Raw genomic sequence first — 24,653 nt, forward strand, 5'->3', positions numbered from 1 at the left:
TCAACCGTACTGCAGCTTTTCTACATTTAGATACACAAATTCCGCTGTGTGACAGTTGCCTACCGTGTTCAGTACAGTAACACGCTGTACAGGCTTGTAGCCTAGGAGCAGTAGGCTCTGCCGTATAGCCTAGCTGTGTGGTGGGCTGTGCCATCTAGGTTTGCATGAGTGCACTCTGATGTTTGCACAGTGACACATCGCTTAACAATGCATTCTCAGGACATCCCTGTCGTGAACCAATGCCTGACTGTATTTGCAGATGTATGGCTTTCTAAACGCTTTGGTTTATACAAATACCTTAAGCAAATCCCATTCATTTCACAAGCATTTACTGAGTGTCCTGTGTGCATGGGTAGCCTATGCTTGAGGCCACAGGTATGCGAGGACTAGACAGCATCCTTGCTCTTAAGGTATTCCTGATCTAAGGAAATCAGAGCAGTCTTGAAAATGGCTGTTTTCTAGGTTTCAGACAGTAGAAGATTTTTTTTTGTTGAAAAAAACATTTAAAAATTACTGATTTTTTTTTTAAACTCACCTATAAATACTGGTATAGATCTTTGAATTACAAACTATAAAAGCTTTAGTTTTGTTTCTGTCCCAGTGCTGATTGACATTAATGCATGCCTCAGGAAATATCTATTGTTTTGTGGATAGCACTGTGCTAGGTGCTCTTTGGGATAAGGAAGCCGAAGACTGAGACCTTGCTTTTAAAGAACTTAAAATCTAGTTGGAGAAACTAACTTTTAGAAGATAGGCTTACAAAGAAGTAAATTGAAGAGGCACACAAATGATACACTGTGCCTTGTCACCTAGAGAACATAGATTGTCTAGGAGTTAAAAGATGGTGACTACAGCACAGGTGAGAAAAGAAACAAAAAGATGAAAGTGGATGTCATCAGAATAAAAATCTTCTGTTCTACAAACTATACCATCAAGAAAGCAAAAAGACAACCACAAAATGGGGAAAATGTATGCAAGTCTTATATCTGATAAGGGACTTGTATCTGGAACATATAAAGAACAAGTATAACTCAATAATAAAAAAACGAATAACAATTTGAAAATGGGCAAAAGATCTGAATAGATACTTCTGCAAAGTGTGTGTGTATCCAATGAGGGTATAAAAAGATGTTTGAGGACATTGTTCATCAGGAAAATGCAAATCAAAAGCACAGTGAGATGTCACTTCACACCCACTGGAATGTCTATAAATCAAAAAAATAATATAATAAGTGTTGGTGAGGATGTAGAGAAATTGGAACCCTCATACATGCTGGTGGGAATGTAAAATGGTGCAACCACTTTGGGAAATAGTTCAGCAAGCTCCTCAAAATGTTAAAGATAGAGTTACAATATGACCTAGCAGTTTACTCTGAAGTATCTTAGACCCAAGCGAAATTAAAACGTACGTCTGCACAAAAACTGGTGTATGACTGTTCAGAGCAGCATTATTCCTAATAGCCGAAAAATGAAAACAACTCAAATGTCCACTAACCTATCAATAACTGATCAATAAAATGTGACATCCACATATTGGAGTATTATTAAGCCTTAAAAGGAATGAAGTTCTGGTACATGCTACAACATGCAAGAACCTGAAAAGCATGTTAAGGAAAAGAAGCCAATCACAAAAGACCACATACTGTATGATTCCATTTATTTGAAATGTGAGGAGTAGGCAAATCTATATGGAGACAAAATAGATTTGCAATTGCCTAGGGTAGGTGGTAGAGAGAAGTGAATAGTGATGGCTAATGGGTACAGGGTTTATTTTTAGAAGTTGAAAATGTCCTAAGATTAGATTATGGTGATGGTTATACAGCTCTGTGAGTATACTAAAAGACATTGAACTGTACACTTTAAATGGATGAATTGTGTGGTATGTGAATTATATCTCAGTAATGCTGTTCAAAAAAGTGATGGCCTTGAATAGAAATCTATCACAAGGCCTTCGTGAAGGAGGCATAGCTGAGCTGCACCTTACAGAATGGGGAAAAATCAAAGAGACTGAAAGCCATTTTATGTATCTTTTTATTATTTTGCATTTTTTTCTTTTAAAAGTAATATATGCTCACAATGAAAAAATATAGAAGAATATTAGTTAAAGAGTAAGAGATGTTCTTCCCTCTCCGCGTTTCTGACCTCCCAGATGTATCCTACCAGCAGCTTTTTTTGCATATATGTAATACATATGTGTATGCATTCATATGTATATATGAATATATTTATACATACAAGCTTATCAGAAGAGGATTGTGTGAGGAGGAGCCTGGGTTAAATAAATCAGGTAAAAGGGGTGAGCGATAAGAATTGCAGTCAAATTCTGAAAAGCAAATGGCTTAGAATTTAGTGCAGTAGACAAAAGAATGATAACGTATGCTATATCTTAGGATGAGTTGCCTTGATAACTGTGTGTAGGTACTGTAGTAATTACCAAGATATTTGAACACATTTCATTTTCTTCAGGAGCAGCCTGGTTAGAAAGATGACAAGCACACATAAGTCAGAAAAAGACAAGAGTTGTAAGAGCTCTGAGTTGACCAGAGAGGATTTTATGGGACTGAATTTGGGGTATGATTTTGTTGACCATAAATGGATAGGTAATCATAGAGACATAGGGACAATAAAATGCAAGCTGTCGTTGAACACTACCAAGGAAGTCCATATAGTTGAAAAAGAGCCCTTGTATAGGAATTAATGTCGAGAGACGTCTGTGGTAATACTTCATATTTATTGAGTGGTGCCAGGATTCTGAGGCTGTAGGAAATTGAGGTGTTTGCAAATTTCTTTACTTGTGTTTAATGTTGACTAGTTCTCCAAGGGTTTAATTTTATTCTGTGGTGGTTCAATAGGTATTTATTAAGTGGATAATTTTCAAAGTCCTTTTTTAGCTCTGATGTATGAGAATTCTCCCCTTCATAGAACTCAACATAAAGTTTGGGTCAAATCACCTTCCTAGCAGCCATCCAGAGACAGCTTCATTTCACTGCTGCACTATAATTTGTGCTTTCCTGTTTTTATAGATTCCCTCCATCTTTAGGAAGCCTCTCATAAACTACTTTATTTCCATCCCACACCATCTGACCCTGACCGTGGCCCATTTAGCTGTTTTTCTTTTGACTTCAGTGGAAACTGCTTGAGAAACTTGTTTTCAAGTTCAAAAACACCCTTTGGCCCTCTTGTTTATTTTTTCCACCCACAAGTTCGTGGTCTTGGTATACCTGGTAGCCCAACCTCCCCATTCATTTGTCTCATTTCACACTAATGACTAAGCTTTAAACACTCTGCTATATTTTTTGTTGTTTGCAAATTTATCTTAGCCCCTTTTATTGGGTTGTGTACTCTGGGGATAGAGCCAAAACACAGATGAGAAAGAAGGAATCCATAGGATCTGATGACTGGCTGGATTTAGAAAATGAAGCATATGGAGGTCACAGAAGATTCAAGCCCAGATGTTACTGCCACCAAGAGGCAGTGAAAACATTGCTAGAGAGAAGCCAAGAAGTTTCTGAGAAGTAGAGTACCAAAGCAGAGGTGTTAATACAGGCATACTTTGGAGATATTACAGGTTTGATTCTAGACCACTGCAATACAGTGAGTTGTAATCTTTTTGATGGTGGAGGGTCTTTTCTTCAATTTTTAAAAACACAACATCTTTGAAGCACGATAAAGCAAAGCGCAATAAAATGAGGTGTGCCTGTATTCAGTGCTCCAAAGAATCAATCCAGTTCTCTTTGTTAGACTGTTCAAAAGATATTTTCTGGACACAGAATTTTTTTCACAAGTGACATGAATGATCCCATTCGTTGAAGGCCAACTGTATAGCAGTCACTGATCAAAGTGCTTTAAAATGTAAGCCCCACACTAACCCTATGAGGTTTTATAGGCAAGAAAACTGAGGCACAGGTGTGTACATTGGAAGGGCTAAAGCCAGGATTTGAGTCCAGGCCTCTCTGATTCCTAAGCCCATACTTTGTAAAGTCAGATTTGTGGAAGTGTAATTTACATATAGTGAAATCTACCCTTTTAAAAGTATATACTTCAATGAGTTTGGGCAAATGAATGTAGTAGCATAACCACCACTAAATCAAGATACAGAAAATTTCCATCACCCTGAAAAGTTCTTTTAAGCCTTTTTGTAGTTAGTCCCTTCCTCCCAGTCTTTGGTAACCACTTATTGGTTTTCTGTCATTATAGTTCTGCCTTTTCTAGAATGTCACATAAATTGAATGATAAGTAATCTTTTTTGGTCTGGCTTCTTAACATGTTGCTTTTTAATTAACCCATGTTGTTGCATATATGGGTAGTTCATTCCTTTATATTGCGGAAGGTATTTTACTGTATGCATGTATTGAAGTATGTTCATCCATTCCCTGGGTGATGGACATTAGGTTCCAGCTTTTAGCTGTTACAAATAAAAAGCTATAAACTTTTGTGTGCAGGTCTTTGTTTGAAATATGTTTCATCTCTTTTGAGTAAGTCCCTAGGAATGGGGTTGTTAGGTTGTGTGGTAAGTATATTTAACCTTCTGAGCTGCCAAACTATCTTTCAAAGTGGCTGTACCATTTCATTGTCCTGCCAACAACGTCTAAGAGTAGTTGCTCTGCATCCTTGTCAGCACTTAGTATTGTTAGTCTTTTTTATTTTAGCCATCATAATAGACACATGGTTGTATCTCTGAGCATTTTTTTCTTCATTGTGGTTTTAATTTGCAGTTTTCTAATGTCTGTGGATGTTGAGCATCCTTTTTATGTGTTTATTTGCCATCTGAATATTTGGTAAAATATCTGTTCAACTCTCTTGCCTATTTTCAATGTGGTTTTTTTTGTCTTACTGAGCTGAATATTAAGAGTTCTTCATATAATCTGGATATAAGCCCTTATCAGATGTATTTTGCAAATATTTTATGCTTTTCAAAGGGGAAGAGTTTTTAATGTTGATGAAGTCCATTTTATCAATTTTCTCTCTTAGGGTTTGTGCTTTTTGTTTCCTATCTAGGAAATCTTTGACCCAAGGTCACAGAGATTGTCTTCTGTGTTTTCTTCTTGAAGCTTTATACGTAGTTTGAGTTCCTACTCTTAAGTATGTGCTCCTTTTCAGGTTAATTTTTTAATGTGGTGCAAAGTAAGGTTGAGGTTTATTTTTTTTGCATACAGATGTCCAGTTGTTCCAGCACACACGTAACCGTTCAATCACCCTGCCTCCCAGTCTTAATCTCTTATCGCTAAGTGTGTGGCTTCATATGTCGTCCGAGTCTCTTAGCACATACAGCCTCATAAGGGATAAAGAGAACGTATAGCAGCACCTAGTACAATATCTGCAGTATAGTAGGCGATCAATAATAGCTCTTACTGTTATTGTAAAATTACTTTTTTCAAATCTCTCGTTCTTTCATTTAGCTAACATACTGAACACCTATGACATGTGCTGGTGACACATCAGTGAGCACAGTAAACAAAGTTCTGTTTTTATGGTGATTACATACTAATTAATATACTAATCACAAGATCTGGTATTAGTATAATTTTATTAAATGGCATTAAAGTTGAGGATGCATTTTGGTGCAGCTTTGAAAGCTTATAGTCCATATCTAAACACTAGTAATGTGTTAGTTTAAAAATTAGGTTCTATAGATGTCTTAGAAGAGGAATTGGTCGGTCTTGGAATTGTAGTAGCAAACAGTGGAAGAGTATACCCAGCATCATCAAAGGGAGAATACTCTGAGCCAGGGCACACACATTCCTAGGAGATGGGGCAGCCAGCTATCCCTAGAAGCAGGCCACTGAGATGATTTTGGCACACGTCGCTTGTTCAGAGTCCGCTGTGCTTGAGCAAACTTTGAATTAAAGTTTGGTCTTCCTTGTCAATTTACCCACAGGCTCAGAATGCACTGGTGACTCACCATGAGTTTCTAGCCCACTCAGTAGTTCTAATTTTTTAAAAATAAATAACCTTTTGAGGATTAAATTCTTAAAATGTGGAACTTTACATACTGTAGCTCTAAGTACCAAATGAATGAATGACTTGTGGGAGGTGTGGAAGACAGGGCATGTGCTTGGAGTTAGAACTGGAGTTTAATTCCTGCTTTTCTTTGCTATAATAGCTCTGAGGAGTTGGGCAAGTTACTTAGCTGATCCTCAGATTCTCTGTGCCCCCTTTACAGCATCGTTAGCGTTAAACGAGATCACTTCTACTAAGTGCCTGGCCCTCACAGGTAATATTTCTCTTCATCCATCTGTACTGTAAACTATAGTGAATTTTATTTATGTAGAGTGTTTGTTTATTTTCAGAATCGTCTAAAAGAAATTGAACAAAATCTCTCTAAAGTAATGAAACTTGACAATGAAATTAAAGCCTTGGAAAGCCGAAAGAAGCAAATGGAGAAAGATAATAGTGAACTGGAACAGAAAATGGAAAAGGTTTGTGATGGTAGAATTTTGTTCTACTTCAAAATTTTGAGGTTATTGTAGTGAACCTCATTTGAATCCATTTTGCCACCCATATTTTGAAAGAAACATACAAACTGTGATGTTCGCCTTACTTCCATGTATATGTTAAAAGAAAGGATATTGAATAAGCTTTGGTTTATATTTTGTACCTCAGAGTGATAACTTCTTGTACTTATTCACTGAAGCTCTTCATTTTGGTTCTACATAGGTTTTTCAAGGGAGCGATGAGCAACTAAATGACTTATATCACAATCACCAGAGAACAGTAAGGGAGAAAGAAAGGAGACTGGTAGACTGTCAGCGTGAACTGGAAAAATTAAATAAAGAATCTAGGCTTCTCAATCAAGAAAAATCAGAACTACTTGTTGAACAGGGTAGGACAAAGTGTTTACATGGTCAATTTTTTTATTGGAATGTTATGCATTTTCTGCATGAATGATGAATCTCCAGGGAATTATGCTGAGTGAAAAAAGCCAGTCTCAAAAGATTATATACACTGTGTTTCCATTTATGTAACAGTTTTGAAATGCTAAAATTTTAGAAGTGGAGGACAGATTAGTGGTTGCTAGGGTTACTGAGTAGGAGGATGGACAGGAAAAAGGTTAGTGTGGTTATGGCTATAAAAACAACAAGAGGGATTCTTCTGGTATTGGAACTATTTGGTATCTTGGCTGTTGTGGTAGATATATGAGCCAGTGCAGGTGATAAAATTATGTAGAACTTAATACACACACAAATGGGTACAAGTAAAACTGGGGAAATCTGAATAAGATTGATAGATTGTACCAGTGCTGTTGTTGATATTATACTACAATAGGTAGTATGTAATATGTAATAGCATTTCGTCATAACGTTTTTGAGATGCATAGGAACTTAACTCTTGTTTATATCAATTAGCCTGTGGTAAACTTCGTTTCTTTATATGTCATTTTACTTAAAGTTGAACCTACCCATGACATTAAGTGAGTACTAACTGTATAGGTTTGCAAAATGTTACTAAAAGAAAACAGTTTTTCTACTCACAATAATTCTGATACTGGGTCTGTGGGTTTTTCCACACCAAGCAAATATCCAGTTCTTGGCAACTGCATGTCCTGTAATTTAATTCAGTTCTTTCACTAACTGTCTAGAATTAGCACAGACCCCATAGATTAAGGGCTCAATCTCACAAGATTGCTTCCTATGTCCAATGCCAATTGAAAGGTCCAGGTTGTTTGTCACCTGTACTTCTGACCACCTGGCTATATAAATCAGGCGTTCCCACAACCCCTTCCTCAGGTTAAATAATTTGCTATAACGGCTCATGGAACTCGAAACCACCAGTGCCAGTTTATTCTGAAGGAGTCAGCTCAGGAATAGCTAAATGGAAGAGATGCATAGGGCCAGCTATGGGGAAGGGGTGTGGGACCCTCCCAGCACCTCCATGTGTTCACCAACCTGGAAGCTCTCAGAACCTCGTTTAGGGGTTTTATGGAAGTTCCATTGTATAGGCATGATTGATTAAATTGTTGGTCATTGGTGATGAACTCAGTCTTCAGCCCCTCCCCAGAGTTGGGGAGGAAGATACTAAAAATTCCTGCTCACTATCCTGTTTCCCTGAAAATAAGACCTAGTCAGACAATCAGCTCTAATGTGTCTTTTGGAGCAAAAATTAATATAAGATCCAGTATTATATTATCTTATATTATATTACATTATATTATATTAAACCCAGTCTTGTCTTGTAGTAAAATAAGACTGGGTCTTGTATTAATTTTTGCTCCAAAAGTCGCATTAGAGCTGATTATCTGGCTAGGTCTTATTTTCGGGGAAACACAGTAATCACATAGTTGGTTCCTCTGATAACCAGCTCCCATCCTCCAAGAATCACCTCATTAGAAATAAACTCAGGAATGGTTGAAAGGGATTTGTGAATAACAAGACATTCCTCTCACTTTTATCACTCATGAAATTCTAAGAGTTTTAGAGCTCTGTGCCAGGAACCAAGGACAAAGACCAAATATGTATTTCTTATTAATCACAATATCACAGTTACCATTTGTGGAAACTGGTCAAAGCATGTAAGAGATCTTGCTGTATTATTTTTTACAACTACATGTGAATGTACAATTATCTCGATTTTTAAAAAATCAGCTAAACAGAAGAATTACGGTTTTTTAAAGGTCGTCTTCAGCTGCAAGCAGATCGCCATCAAGAAAATATCCGAGCTAGAGATTCATTAATCCAATCTTTGGCAACACAGCTAGAATTGGATGGCTTTGAGCGTGGACCATTCAGTGAAAGACAGATTAAAAATTTTCACAAACTTGTGAGAGAGAGACAAGAAAGGGAAGCAGAAACTCTCAGCCAACTGATGGTAAAAATTATTTTCTTTTGTTTGTGTCAGATTCTCTAGTTGAATTGTTTCAATTTTGGATGGACCTTGTTTTGTCATATTTTTGAGTTAATGTTAGGATAGACTCTGCTACAAGACAGAAAAACCCTTTATGGAAGCACATTTTCTAACGTGTATTAGGATAAAAATATGAAGAAAACGCAGACCTACATTTTTAAATTTGATTTTAAGTAAAATTTCTTTTTAAAATTAATGGTAAAGAACAAGTTTGCTCAGAGTTAATAATGATTATCTCTCAGTGAAGTCCACTCCGTATATTTATACTTTTTAGTATTTTCTTCAGTGTGCGTGTTCACTTTGCCAATGAAGAAACTGTTGCTTAATGAATTGTTTAGTGAAAAAATTGTTAATACTCATTCTTCTGTGTATTTAGAATGATTTTGCAGAAAAAGAAACTCTGAAACAAAAACAGATAGATGAGATAAGGGATAAGAAAATTGGACTGGGAAGAATAATTGAGCTAAAATCAGAAATCCTAAGTAAGAAGCAGAATGAGCTGAAAAATGTGAAGTATGAATTACAGCAGTTGGAAGGATCTTCAGACAGGATTCTTGAACTGGACCAGGAGCTCACAAAAGCTGTAAGATATTATTTGAGTAATCTAATAATTTTAAGGTGTAATTAGAATCTTGCATTCTGAAGTATTCTATCTGTTGTTAATCCTAAGGTTATGGCATGTTAATAAAAATATCAACCTTGTCTAGCAATCTCATGTAAAATGAATTCTCCTGATACCTTAATCATTCAACTCTGGTTCTGGAACCTGGTGGATTAAGAATTAGAATCACCTAGGAAGCTTTTTATCAATACTTACGCTTAAACCTTACTTCAGACCTCCCAAATCAGTTTCTAAGAGTAGAGCATGGAAATGTGTGTTTAAAACAAAACTAGGTGATTCTTATGAGTACCTTGGTTAAGAACCACTTACCTAAGTTAAAAAAAAAACAAGTATTTTTCCTCTAGGTTCTACACACTGTAGATTTCATAAGATTATTGCCATGTTATCACTTTCTCTGGTGGAAATTTTCTTAGCCCAACTATTCTTTTCATGAATTTCTAAATTTTCTTCCTTGTTTCTAATCTATCACCTTCCTTCATATCTCCACCACCAAAGTGAATATCCGAAAGCTTGGTAAATCCCCCTCTCAGATCCCATATTGATAATTTAAGTAAACATTTATTTTTGCTCCCTAACTTAACATCTATTGTACGTTTTTGTCAGTTGAGCACTTTATCATAATAATGGGGAGGGACCATATCATACTATTTTTATAGTTTCTAAATGCCCAGCAATGTAGTGAGTTACATGGGTACTTGATAAATATGTAAGTGTTGACTAAGAGTCACTGAACTGTATATACTTGGCCACATTTTTCTTAATTTTGCACTAATTCTCATTTCCACCCCCTTGTTTGACCCTTCCAGATTTATTCACTGATTCTCTAGCATTATAACATAGTAAGGTAACTTTATAAGATTTTCCTTAAAACGCTTATTCCTTATGTTTTTTTCTCTGTTGAATTTTTTCTCAGTTACATTTTTATCATTCTGAGTGAATAGTTGGTTTCTAATGCACTTTGTCATTATTTTAACACAAACTATATAAACCTGTGCATTTGTTTGAATTATTGCTAAGGAACGTGAGCTAAGCAAGGCTGAGAAAAACAACAATGTAGAAACTCTAAAAACAGAAGTAATAAGTCTTCAATATGAGAAAGCAGACCTGGACAGGACCCTGCGTAAATTGGACCAGGAGATGGAGCAGTTAAACCATCATACAACAACACGCACCCAGCTGGAGATGCTGACCAGAGACAAAGTACGACCTTTCTTTTTCTTCTAATTTCTGATATTTAAAATAGCTTAGCTTACATTCATAATTAATACACTATGAAGCATTTAGTCAGTGTTTACTTTATATTTTAGGGTACAAGTGAGCTTAATTTTCTATAAAATAGACTTTCAAGCTTAAAAACTATTTTCTAATTACAAAAAAAAATAATACAGAAGTATAGTGCACATTGCTGTTAATTTTTATCATATATTAGATTGGTGCAAAAGTAATTGTGATTTAAAAGACTAAAAATAATTGCAAAAACTGCAGTTACTTTTGCACCAACATAATATATGGCAGTTCTAATTTTTATATCATCAGACTTATTAGTCTTTTCTCTTATGGCTTAGCAAGGTCCTCCCCACTGTAAGACTTAAAGAAATTTTATGCTTTCTTCTTGCATTTTTATAGTTTTACTTTTTAAACCTAGAACTTTAATCAGTCTAGAATTTATTTTTGTTCTTGATATAATGTGGAGATATTGAGCTTTATTTTTAAAAGATTTTCTTTTTTTCTATAGGCTGACAAAGATGAACAAATCAGAAAAATAAAATCTAGACACAGTGATGAATTAAATTCATTATTAGGGTATTTTCCCAACAAAAAACAGCTTGAAGACTGGCTTCATAGTAAATCAAAAGAAATTAATCAGACCAGGGACAGACTTGCCAAATTGAAGTAAGTAGTTGCAACATTTGGAGGTGAAATAGAAATCTCTTATTTCATGCTTCCATTTTTAATTGTTTTAAAATTATGTATTTGTCATGAAATGGTATGTCTTGTTAATTGACTTTGGTTTTCCTATATTTTATAAATTAAGTAAAATGGTAACAGTGATTTTGGGCGTCTTGTTCCTTGAAAGTTTGTAGAATTAAGTGAGAAGATTAAAATTCTTCTGTATTAAAATGCGATCTGAAACTATAAAACTCCTAGAAGAAAACGTAGGGGAAAAGCTTTGTTGTATTGTAATTGGCGATAATATCTTGGATATGACGCCAAAAGCATAGGCAACAAAAGCAAAACTCAACAAATGGAACTACGTTGAACTTAAAAATTTCTACATAGTAAAAGAAACAGTAAATAGGGAAAAGGCAGCCTACAGCATGGGAGAAAATATTTGCAAATCATGTATCTGATAAGGGGTCAATATCCAGAATATATAAAGAACTCCTACAACTCAAAAATTTAAAAAAAAAATACAACTGGATTAAAAAATGGGCAAAAGACTTGAATAGACATTTCTCCAAAGAAGAAATACAAGTGGCCAATGAACATATGAAAAGATGCTCAGCATCACTAATTATCAAGGAAATGCACATCAACACCGCAGTGAGCTATCACTTCACACTGGTTAGGATGGCCTCAAAAACACAGAAAATACCAAGTGTTGGTGAGAATATTGAGAAATTGGGACCCTTGTGGCACTGTTAGTGGGAATATAAAATGGTGCATTCCCTATAGAAAACAGTATAGAGGTTCCTCAAGAAATTAAAAATAGAACTACCCGATGATCCAGCAATTAATTCTACTTCTGAGTATATAGTCAAAAGAATTGAAAACCTAATCTTGAAGAGGTATTTGCAATTTCATGTTTATTGCAGCATTATTCATAATAATCAAGTGGTGGAAGTAACCTAAATGTCCACTGATAGATGAATGAATAAAGAAAATTTGGTGTGTGTATGCACGTGAGCACACACACAATGAATATTAATTCAACTTTAAAAAAGGAAATCCTTTCATATGCTACAACTTGGATGAACCGTAAGGATATTATGCTAAGTGAAATAAGCTAGTCACAAAAAGACAATATGTGATTCCACTTACATGAGGTACCCACAGTAGTCAAACTCTTAGAAACAAAGTAGAATGGTGGTTGCCAGGAGCTGGGGAAAGGGGGAGAGGGGAGTTACTGTTCACTGGGTGTTGAGTTTCAGTTCTGCAAGACAAAACTCATCTATTCAAGCTGTTGCACAATAATACGCATATAGTCAACACTACTGTACTTGCACACTTAAAAATGGTTAAGATGGTAAGTTTTATGTTATGTGTTGTTTTTACTACAATAAAAAGAAGAGATTGCGTTTTTTAAATGTCACCTTGAGTGGTGGTAGAAAGTTAAAAATTCCACACACATTTTTGCGGAAGATGGTAGATTTGGCTTGGGCTATGTTAAATTTGTATTTATTGTGGAAATGTTTGTTAGGGAATAGAATATTGCAGTTTGAAGTTCAGAAGATTGGAAGTTGTTGCTTTGTAAGTGATAACTGGAGTCATGCCACCTTGAAGGAGGTATGCAAAGAGAAGAGAAAGGGTTATCGTCAGGCTCCTGGGAAATGCCAACATGGAAACTGTTGGCAGGCGAAGGAAGAGGATCAAGTAAAGGAAAGTGGGACATGCCCAGGCAGTCGGCGTGAGAGCCAGATAGGTGTGTGGGGTGCCTTGAGGAAATAGTCCTTCACAGGGGGGTCAGCAGGGTTTGGTGCTGCTAAGATGGTGACCTTGATGAGCAGTGTTCAGTGGCCAGGATGTTTTCTTCCAAATTTTCACTATGACTCAAACAATGGGAAGTGTCAAGATGAAGCACATGTGCCCTCACACATATTTATCTGAAACAGATTTCTCAAAATAGTATTGTCATAACTACGCACAATCTACCGCAATATATAGTCTGTTCTGTTTCATTTTTTAAAAAATGCTGAGTATGAAGCGTTCAATTGATCGCATGACTTTCCTAATGCATCTTAACCTGCAAATTGAAAAACCCTGATCTATTAGGTTGGTGCAAAAGTAATTGAAGTTTTTGCAATTATTTTTAATCTTTTAAACTGCAATTATTTTTGCACCAACCTAATATGTCAGCATTGAAGGCTGGCTAGGATGATATTTAAGAGTTGGACTGGAGATAAATTGTACTAGTGATCAAAGTCTTTGATGAATGAGAAGGAATAAATGATCAGGATGTAAGTAGTTGACAACAAAAAGGTGACAAAGGAAAAGTTTTTATGGGAGGGAAGTAATATGATGAAAGGGTCCAAAGGGAATTAGGAGAATATTCCTCTTCAGTAGATCCAACCAATAGATCCAGCAAGTATATTCTCCTTGCTGAGGCTTTTAACTCAAGATCTAATACCAGGAACCCCTAGAAACCAGGCAGAATTTCACCTACTCTACACATTTTTCTGGGAGCAGGTCCATGACCACTGTTGGCAAGTGAGTATCCTGGGGAGAGAGTTCATGTGGAAGTGATTGCTGATGTGACTTCTAAAAAAAAGTGCTTGGTTGCAACATACCTTTGTAATGTTTCTTGGCCGAATTTGTCATATCTACCTACTCAAACTTTTCAAACATTGTTTTAACATTGTAATCCATGTTTATTCTTATTTTAGCAAGGATCTAGCTTCAGCTGAGCAAAATAAAAATCATATAAATAATGAGCTAAAAAGGAAGGAAGAGCAGTTGTCCAATTATGAAGATAAGCTGTTTGATGTTTGTGGTAGCCAGGATTTCGAAAGTGATTTAGACAGACTTAAAGAAGAAATTGAAAAGTCCTCAAAACAACGAGGTAAGTTACCTGCTTTATATTATCAAGGCACTGTGACACTTTTGTCCTTTCATGAACAGGTACCTAGGAAGAATGGGAGATTTAAAAACTTAGTTCTGGAGCCAGATGGCTTAAGTCGTAGTCCCGGTTCAACAACTTACTTGTTTTGTAACTTTGTGCAAATTATCGAAACCTTCCGATACTTCAGATTCATCATCTGAAGACGTAATTACCTACCGCCTAGGCTGTCTGGGAGGAGTAAATGAGATTATGGAAGTTAAGCTCTTAGAGCAGTTTCTGACACATAATAAGCTCTAACATTTTGTTATACTTTTTGTGTTACCAGAAAATAATTTGTACAAAGTCTGAATGTATTATACCCTTTGGAAGAATATTTACATATCAGAGAATTTTAATTTCTTTCATAATATATTTATAAAGCAAGAAGAATGTCGTATATTTACAGAAGATGATGTAACCATACTGACAAAATTACATTTTATATTCTTCTCACTGGAAATATATATTTATTTTTTTGAAATAGCCATGCTGGCTGGAGCCACAGCAGTTTACTCCCAATTCATCACTCAGCTAACGGATGACAATCAGTCCTGTTGCCCCGTCTGTCAGAGAGTATTTCAGACAGAAGCTGAATTACAAGAAGTCATCAGTGATTTGCAATCTAAGCTGAGGCTTGCTCCAGATAAACTCAAATCAACAGAATCAGATCTAAAGAAAAAAGAAAAACGGCGTGATGAAATGCTGGGGCTTGTGCCCATGAGGTGAGAATAGGGGGTTATCATTACCGCACACATAGCAGCAACAGCCGCAGCACCGCAGAGCATACGCCCATCCGAGGCTGGCGTATGGCGGGGACCAGTAAGTATGTCTTGAATGAATAAAAGTTCAAGTCAGGATTCTGAGCCAGTATGCCCCATCTCATGTTACTTATATGATAAGAAATAATTCTTTTGTTTAAAGGCAAGTCTACCTCTGAATCTAGTCATAGAGCAGATACAATCTGTGTGTGTGTGGATGTTTAATTCCTGAGACTTGGCTAGGGCAAAAATTTTGACAGATTTAGAACTTTTTGCTGATGTAACTTTCTAAACCCAGCAAAAGAATTAAAGTACTGAAAAGCTCACCAGGAGACAAATTTTAAACTATATTATGTCTTTTGCACTTTCAAAAAGAATGAATCATAGAGTATTTCTGTTGTTTTTCCCTTGCATTTATAAGAAATTCAGACAATGGTCTATTTATGAATAAAATAGAATCAGAAAGTACGTGATGATTGCCTTGCTGCCTCCCAAGAACAAAGCACAGAGCTGGTCACAGAGACAGACCAGTAAGACATGACCCTCAAGGAGCTGAAAGTCTAAGAAAGGAGACAAGCTCTCAGAATTAGACATTTAGAAAGCTGGGCTTAATAAAGTACTTAAATAATGCATTTGTTGGCACCAATTAAGTACTTTATTAAGAACAGAGAAGCCAGTGGACTACGGAATAAAGAATAGGATTTTGAGAACGAGGTAGGAAGGGGAATGTAAACCATAGGGAAGTTGGTTCAACTCAGTTTAGAGAAGGAGAGGGGAGAAGGAAATGAGAGCAATGAATATAAAGGGAAGGAGAGTATGAGCTATACAACAATAGAGGTAGTATCTGGAGTTTGGGGAGTTACTTGTAGGGATTGATTCCCGTAAATTGGGAAGACAGGATTGGACAATATTCAGGCCTAGTTACAACTCTGACTGATAGGAGATGAGTAGCCATTCTGAGGGATTTAATCAGAGGTGTGTTTTAGGAAAATTAATGTTAATGTATCGAATGGATAAGACTGAGAAAACCTCTAGAAGCAGAAAAACCAAGAGGATATGTTATCCTGGAAAACCAAAGAGGAGTTTCAGGAAAAGTAGGAAAGGCCTAAGGTGTGCTTTGTGGTAGCCAGCCTCCAAGATGGGCCCCACTGATGCCTACTTCCTGGTATTCATAGTTTTGTATATTCTTCATGTTCCAGGATTGGTCTGCGTAACCAATAAAATACAACAGAGTGATATCATGTTCCTCTGGGATTAGGTTACATAAGGCACTAAGGCTTCCTGCTCTCCTCTTCTCTTCTCTTGGATCTGGGGGAAGCCGGCTGCCATGTGAGCAGCCCTGTGGAGGACCCCAGTTGGTGAGGACCCGAGGCCTTGGAACAGCCATGTGAGGGAGTGTGCTGTCCGTCTGGAAGCAGATTCTGCAGCACTCAGGCCTTGAGGTGACTGCAGCTTCAACAAGACACCCGAGTCAAAAGTACCCAGATACCTCTCCTGATTCTCCCCTCTGTGAGAAATAAGTGCTGTTGTTTTAAGCTGCTAAGTTGTAGGCTATTTTGTTCTGCAACAATAGATAACTAATATCATCATCAAGGGTGAAAACCAAATAACTGGGGCTAGAGAGAGATGATAAGGAGACAAAAGCAGTAGTATGAAAATGAAAAGGAAGAAGTAAGGCAATATCTTAAAAAGTAAAAGATCAAATAAAAGATAAAATTTAAAGTTGGTAGAAAGTGCACGTTGAGGAAATGTGAGCTTAGTTCTGTAATAGTGATATATTTTAAATAGCAGAAATCAACACTGTATTATATTTTGGGACACTTGCTGTCGCAGCTCCCCTTGTTTATTCATTGTTGTACCTCCATAATTCCTTGTGTATTTTAACTTTGGTGTCTATTTGCTGAATGAACAAGAACTGTAATATCTGGTCCAATTAGTTATTGCTGTGTAACAAACCTCCTTAAAACTTAGTGCCTCCCAACAACGATTTATTATGATTTTTCAGGGTTCTGTGGAATGATAGGGCTTAGCTAGGTGGTTCTCACTTGGGGTCTTTCACATGGTGGCAGTTAGACGTTGGCTGCAGTCCTCTCCAGGCTCTCCTGGGCTGGACATTCACCATTTCTTGCTCACATGGCTGGCAGTGATGCTGACTGTTGGCTGAGAGCCCAGATGGAGCTGTCAAACAGAATGTCTTCACATGGCCTCCACATGTGTCATGGGCTTTGGGTAGCATAGTGGCTGTGTTACCAAAGGAAGTATCCTACGAGCAAGTATTCCAAGACACAGGAAAGAGAAACTGCAAGTCTCTTAAGGCTTGGGTGCAGAAACTGGCACCTTGTTACGTCCGCTGTTTTCTGTTGGTCAGAGTAGTCACAAAGCCTGCCAAGATTCAATGGGAGGACAGACTTCACCTCTCGATGGGAGGCGTGGCAAAGTATTTGTGGCTAACTTTAATCCACATGGTACCCCAATATCTGGAGTGGCACCTGTGTACCGTTCTGGTCACCACACATAAAATAAGATGACCTGAAGCTAAAAAATTAAATATATAGTCTGTTAGGTGATGATCAGTGCCGTGGGGAAAAATACAGGGTAAAGGAATAGAGAGTACTTGAGGGGTGGTAGGAGGGGAGTAACTGATGAAGGTGACATTTGAGCAGAGATCTAAGAAGTGAGGGAGCCAGCCATGCAGCTTCCAGGAGAAGAGCATTCCAGGTGGTGCAAAATCCCTCAGGCATGATGGACCTGACGGCCAAAGGAGAAAATGGTTGAAGATGAGCTCAGAGGGGTAGTAAGGAGACAAATTTTGCTTATCCTCTTTGAGGAAACTAATACTTTCATTTAAAGCCCCAAACTTACCAACACTTAATATATGTGTAAGACCACCATCATGAGTAAAATGTCAGATAAAACTATACCTGTTTATATTTTACTTAGTACTAGTTCAGGTTCATTTATTATAACACCTCATTTAAATAAAAACTCAACTAATGTTTTTCCCCATTTCTCCCAAAAGTTTTTTCAGTACTATATCTGTGTTGGTCTCTTTTACTAAAATCCCCCTGGAAAAGAAATGCTGTCACAAAAATAGGTGAATTGAGTTTTCTGAAAATTTTGAAAAAACAGAGAACTCTAATAGGTCTCAGTAGCCCATTCTCAGGATATATCTTTACTTTTTCTTAGAATACTTAATTTTTAACATCTTAGGTAATGATCAAAAAAGAAGGCACCAAAACCTGGACCACGTCGGTAAGGGTTTTTTTGTGTGTGCGTGTGAAAACATAAAATTAAGGTTCAAACTGGGAATGGATGCCTGTAGTTCTCCACAAAGATGTCCCCAGTGAAGTTAATGCTTGACTGTCATTTGGCTATCATAGCTGTTTCACTTTTTAGGTACTGTGCACATAATTTAAGACTAACTTGTGGTCTGTGATCACAGCATTTAGGAAGTGACGAGAGCATGGAGTTACCCATAATCGCATGCCTTCAGATTTACTTGGAATTTTTTTCACTTCTGTGGTGTAAAAAATTATACGTCTTCTATTGTCACAAATCATTTCAGGTTGGCATTTTTTAATCATAGTATAGACTTTTTAAAAAACATTAACTCAATAGCAGTAGGCAAGAGCTAACCCTTGAGTTTCTAGTTTTTCCCTTAGTTTATTATAAGACTCCCATTAGAAACCAATTCAATTTATTGTACTAATTTAACTTTAATTAAGAATTTGGAATTTTTCCGAAATAAACTTGATAGCTTTTTTAAAAGATAAAATACAAGTTTTATTGTTTTAGAGGTGTCAGCAACTTCGTCAATTATGTAAATGTCTAATCACTATGTTGTGCACCTGAAACTAATATTTTATGTGATCTATAATTGAAAAAGAAATTTTAAAGGACACTAAATCAGGAAAAGAAGCAACTATATGAGAAAGACAATGCTCAAGTGCTAAGTTGGGTGGTAATGAAGTGAGTGTACACATTCAGAGAAGGAAGAGACAAGTAAAAGCTGGTTCTGAGAGGAGACGTCCTAGGAAGAGGGACTAGACGGCCTTGAAGATTGGGTGGGATTTGATAAGCTTCCGGGAAGGCACTGTGTTCCAGTATCAGGGAATAGCTCTGTTCCATAGGCCCAGGTCATCGCAGACATCTTGAATTTAGAAGGCAAAATGGAAAAAATTCTCCCTAGTCAGCCCTACTGGGCTGCCAAGATTTAAGACAAATGTTTTTAGTGTGAATTTTGTCTACTCTTATTATTTCTCTACTTAACCATAAAAGGGTTGTTTAATAAAATAATGAGAACAAACTATATATAGTAACTGTCATATTAGCTAGAATAGCAGCAGTAAACTGAGTTAACAGTTTTTGTACCATAAACCCCAATGTAGCGTTTGGCTATACGGTTTCCTTCCTTCTTTCCATCAATTTTTTTACTTTTTATTTTGAAAAAAATTTTAGACTTACAGAAAAATTACAAAAATAGTACAGAGAATTCACACATAACCTTTCACCTAACTTCTGATGATCACAATTTATGTAACTATAATACAGTTATCAAGAAATTAACATTGGTAGAATGCTATTAACTAAACTACAGACCATATTTGAATTTCAGCAGTCTGTTCATAAATGTCTTTCTTATTTCAGGACCCAATCCAGAATCCCACACTGCATCTAGTTATTATCTCTCCTTAGGCTCCTGCAGTCTGTAACAGTTCTTCAGTCTTTGTTTTTCATCATCTTGACACTTTTGATGAGTGTTGTCAGTTAATTTGTAGACTATAGCTGTTTGGCAAACAACATAGTGATAATTGTTGTGAGCAACAAGTACCAGTGGATACTAAAATCAATGGGCAAAAGTTTGAGGAGAAACAGGATAGTTACATAGTTTCAATCGATGTATCTCTTAAGATATTTGTTAATTACAAAAAGAAAAATAGTAACTTTATAATGGATAAATCTGGTTGACACCATCTTAACCAAGTGAGTGAGTTTAACGTCTCCAGTAATAAGACATACTGACGTCGTGTACCCATTGATATGATGCCTTGAGAAGGGTACAGTATCGCTTCTGGGATATTATTGCCAAAAATACATAACCTCGGTCTCTTGAGAAAACAATAGATAACTTGATTTTTAACTGTGTTTTCTATTAGGCAAAGCATAATTGATTTGAAAGAGAAGGAAATACCAGAATTAAGAAACAAACTGCAGAATGTCAATAGAGACATACAGCGCCTAAAGAATGACATAGAAGAACAGGAAACACTCTTGGGTACAATAATGCCTGAAGAAGAAAGTGCTAAAGTGTGTCTGACAGATGTTACAATTATGGAGAGGTTCCAGGTAAGTTTATTGTAGTTTGAGGTAGAATAAAACTTGTTTCATGGTGGTTTGAATGTGAAGTGTGAGTGTTAAGAACAGTAGCCACTATTCAGGTACAGATTGTGTTTAGAGTTCCCCATCCTAAATTATTCATAGATTATTAGAAATTAGTAGTCCTATTTGTTTTCATTTTTAGTCTGCTTGCTTACATCATTGAAATTATTAAAAATTAACTTCATTTTCATCCTATTAAACTTTGTTCAAATTGATTTGAAATCAGTTGTAAATTTAGATTAAAAAATAATAGCAATTAATTTTTAAAGATTTTTGAATAATGATAATGTAGTAAGTTTCTTAAAGGAAATACTGTTTTATTCTTAAGATGGAACTTAAAGATGTTGAAAGAAAAATTGCACAACAAGCAGCTAAGCTACAAGGATTAGACTTGGATAGAACTGTTCAACAAGTAAACCAGGAAAAACAAGAAAAACAACACAAATTGGATACAGGTAATACAGTCTATTTCCTCATGTTCCCATTAAAGACGTCAACACTTCCAGCATATGCTGGTTACCATAAATTTTAACACCTGTTACATAGACAAGGAACTTGCCTTTCTTCCTTCCAGCCAACAGTGTATGCAGTCTCTTTTCTCAGAAGCGTCGCTACTCCTCAGTTTCCTCATTTTGCACAACACATTTTGAATGACGAGTATCAAATGAGCTGTACTCTTTCTCAGTCATACCTGCCCTGTGGGTATGACTGAGAAAGATTACAGCTCATTTGATACTCATCATCCAGGAGAGGACAGAGAGCTGGTTTGGGGGCTGCAAGGGGTTCTTGTGGCACTTTTGTTGCAGTGGGTGGGACTCGTAGAAACCAGCCCTCGTGGATTCCATAGACCTATAAAACAGGAAGGATGCTGCTCATAGCATTTTCTGTACCCTCACATTAATCACTGTGTCAATACATTTTCCTGTAGTTTCCAGTAAGATTGAATTGAATCGTAAGCTTATCCAGGACCAGCAGGAACAGATTCAGCACCTAAAAAGTGTCACAAATGAACTCAAATCAGAGAAACTTCAGATATCAACTAATTTACAACGTCGTCAGCAACTGGAGGAGCAGTCTGTGGAATTATCCACTGAAGTTCAGTCCTTACACAGAGAGATAAAGGTAAGAATACTCGTACATGTTTGTTTTTAAAATTAGTTCAAATGTTTGAAATGCTCCTTAGTATTGTAGTGATTACAATTATAGTTATTGTAAGGATAAAATGAAAATGGTGTAATAAGTGTTTGTGTGGCTCCTGGGTGACAGAGCTTGTACTAACAGGTAAAGATTTCTAGGAGAAGGATTTCAGTCATAATAAGGAAGCACTGGCGGCCTGGTTAATTTAGTAGTGAACTTCCTGTTATTGGAGGTGGTGGCTAACTCTATATAAGGATTTCTGCTTGTATGGGAGCTTTGTCTCATTTACAGATTCTATATACACGTCAGACACTGCCTCTCAGTCATAGTACCTTTCCTATTTGATTCCAGATGTAGTCTTGGAATCCTTCCCAAAACAGTGAACAGGCACTTACTTGCCACATGGAATGGAACCCGTTTGGAATCCCTCATCTAGATTAATCAAATCTAAGACCCAACTGATTACATTTTTGAACAGTTTTAGAAACAACAACCTTACCTAGGTTTTCATAATTATATACATTCAATAAGCACTAAATATATTATTGAATCTACAGTTACTATAAATGTTCTTAAGTATTTTTAGATTACAAAGTATCAGAAGCTTAGAGTATGATATAAAATAGTACTACCTTACATTTGTATAATTTTTTAGTGTTTATAAAACATTTTGATAGTAAGCCACTTAGTGTCTCAGTAACCCTGTTGAGATATGTGACTAAATCCCCTTTTACAGAAAAAGAAGTTGAGACTTTTAGATGTCCCGTGACTTGCGTAAGTTCACACAGCTAAGTAAGAAGCAGGGTTAATTTCAGATACTAGGTCTTCTGACATCTGATACATTTGACTTCGCACTACCCCATTCACTTCCCAATACGATAAAATACACCTGCATTGAAGTAATACTAAATATTCTTTTCTACCTTTGTGGATTCATTAGATATTTCAGGTTCTTAAAATGCTTGAGCATTATTGTTTTGAACAGTGGTTATCATATAATATGCTGTAGAGATATTACAAGGCTAAATAATGCAGACTTCTGATTAGTAAACTAGTTTGTCACTTAAAAGCCCCTTTCCTTCCAACATAGGTGTGTACACATTAATATCATTGTGTACTAGTACATTTTTCTTACCATAAAATACTAGTTTGTCTTAGCAAACTAAGCTTAAGGACAACAGTGTCCTTTACAGTCATATTCCCCCCTATAAAAGAGAGGTATGGAGTGAATGAGCTTCCTTGTTCTTTGGTCAGACTGGGCCCCTGCAAACTCATAAAAACTAATACCTTAAGCCACGTGCTCATATAATTGGGAGCACATGGTGTAGATTAAGAATTGAGACAGTGGCTGAGGCACTATAGCACGGTGGCTCAGAGAGAGACTGGGGAGCTGGATGGGATTTGAATCCTGGCTCTTTTATTTACTGGCTGTTGTGACTCTGGGCAGATATTTGTATGCCTGTTTGCTCATCTGAACTGTGGGATGAAAGGAATGGTACCTTCCTCGTAGGGTTGTTGGAAGAAGCAAATGAGTTGATTTTTAAACCCTGGCACATAGGAAAGTGCTTTTACGACTGTAAAATCTTGATTCCGAAATAAGATAATGGAATATATATAAGCCTTTGTTTTTTATATTTTTAGGATGCTAAAGAGCAGGTAGGCCCTTTGGAAATAACATTGGAAAAGTTACAGCAGGAAAAAGAAGAATTAATCTACAAAAAAAATACAAGCAACAAAGTAACACAGGATAAAGTAAGATCATTTATATGTTTCTTACCAAATATATATACTAACATTGTGTTCAGAGCATCATGTTGGACACCATTATTTCACATGAAATTAAAAACATGATAAGATACAGTACTCTTAGATTTGTGATATAATCTTGACCTTAAAAATTCTTGTTAAAATAAGGATTAAACTTAGTTTGCTTCTTGACCTAAAATAGAAGTTGAGACTGTTTAATTCAATCCCATAGGTTATAAAGGGAATTGTCTGAGATCATAAAATTTGCTGGTGATGAAAACTAGAACCCAAGGCTCCTAACTTCCAAGCCAGTGCTTTACTATGCTCTCCTAATTAAGTTTTTGTTACTTAAATATATTTCCTTGGAAATAAATCTTAAATGCCCTAGTCCTCAACCAGTCTATATTTAATAAATATTTTTCTACAGATGAATGATATTAAAGAGAAGGTTAAAAATATTCATGTTTATGTGAAAAACATTGAGAATTACATTCAAGATGGGAAAGACGACTATAAGAAGGTAATTAAGAACTTAAAACTTTATTTATTTATATTTTTATTTCTTGTGCCTAAAGAATTTTCTTCTTTGTAGCAAAAAGAAACTGAACTTAATAAAGTAATACTTCAACTAAGTGAATGTGAGCAACACAAAGAAAAGATAAATAAGGAAATGGGAATCATGAGGCAAGATATCGATACACAAAAGGTAGGTCTTTTTGGTTCATGGCTTTTGGTATCACTTAGACCAATAATATTCTTCATTTTGTACTTTTATTTTCAATAGGTCCATTAAGTAGAAATGCAAATAATAGATAAAATCAATTCTAATAACATATTCTTTTCTTCTTTTTTATTTTATTTTTATTTTCAATAAAAGATCTATTGGTAAAAATTTAAACATAAAAGCCTACAATTAAAAGTCTCCCTCCCTTTCTGCTAATTTCAATCTCACTTCTAGACGTCATTACTGTTACAGCTTTTTGTTTGTTATTAAAGAGTTTTTTATTCATATACCAGCAGATAGATAGATAATATATGTGTGTGTGTAGGTATGTTTACTTTTACAATTGAGCTCATACCACTCATATTCTGCACCTTGCTTTTTTCACTTGCAATTTGAGTTTACCTATCAATATCAACTCAATTCACAGATTCATAATATTCTTTTTAATGATTATAAAATATTCCATAACTTACTTATATGTAACTTACTTGTATGTACCATATAACTTAGTTATATGTACCATAACTTGATTACTTTTTTCCTTATTGCAAACTGTGGCAGTAAATATCCTACATATGTCTATTTTTTCTTACATATTTTTATATAGCATAAATTACACAAAACAGG

At 35.9% G+C, this 24,653-nt stretch overlaps 1 protein-coding gene across 2 annotated transcripts in view; it reads left to right on the top strand.

Moving 5' to 3' along the window:
• RAD50 (RAD50 double strand break repair protein) overlaps positions 1 to 24,653 on the top strand; it is an 80,914-nt gene that overhangs the window by 26,208 nt on the left and 30,053 nt on the right. For both annotated transcript variants that reach the window (XM_033096552.1, XM_033096553.1), the window contains exons 6-19: positions 6,291 to 6,419; positions 6,658 to 6,823; positions 8,612 to 8,805; positions 9,218 to 9,424; positions 10,481 to 10,663; positions 11,199 to 11,356; positions 14,068 to 14,243; positions 14,767 to 15,004; positions 20,197 to 20,386; positions 20,748 to 20,874; positions 21,348 to 21,541; positions 23,198 to 23,308; positions 23,730 to 23,822; positions 23,895 to 24,008. In XM_033096552.1, the coding sequence (XP_032952443.1) occupies positions 6,291 to 6,419; positions 6,658 to 6,823; positions 8,612 to 8,805; positions 9,218 to 9,424; positions 10,481 to 10,663; positions 11,199 to 11,356; positions 14,068 to 14,243; positions 14,767 to 15,004; positions 20,197 to 20,386; positions 20,748 to 20,874; positions 21,348 to 21,541; positions 23,198 to 23,308; positions 23,730 to 23,822; positions 23,895 to 24,008 (2,280 nt within the window). The remainder of the gene's footprint in view (positions 1 to 6,290; positions 6,420 to 6,657; positions 6,824 to 8,611; positions 8,806 to 9,217; positions 9,425 to 10,480; positions 10,664 to 11,198; positions 11,357 to 14,067; positions 14,244 to 14,766; positions 15,005 to 20,196; positions 20,387 to 20,747; positions 20,875 to 21,347; positions 21,542 to 23,197; positions 23,309 to 23,729; positions 23,823 to 23,894; positions 24,009 to 24,653) is intronic.

The sequence above is a fragment of the Rhinolophus ferrumequinum genome, chromosome 24 (assembly GCF_004115265.2).
Source record: "Rhinolophus ferrumequinum isolate MPI-CBG mRhiFer1 chromosome 24, mRhiFer1_v1.p, whole genome shotgun sequence".
Taxonomy (NCBI): Eukaryota; Metazoa; Chordata; class Mammalia; order Chiroptera; family Rhinolophidae; genus Rhinolophus; species Rhinolophus ferrumequinum.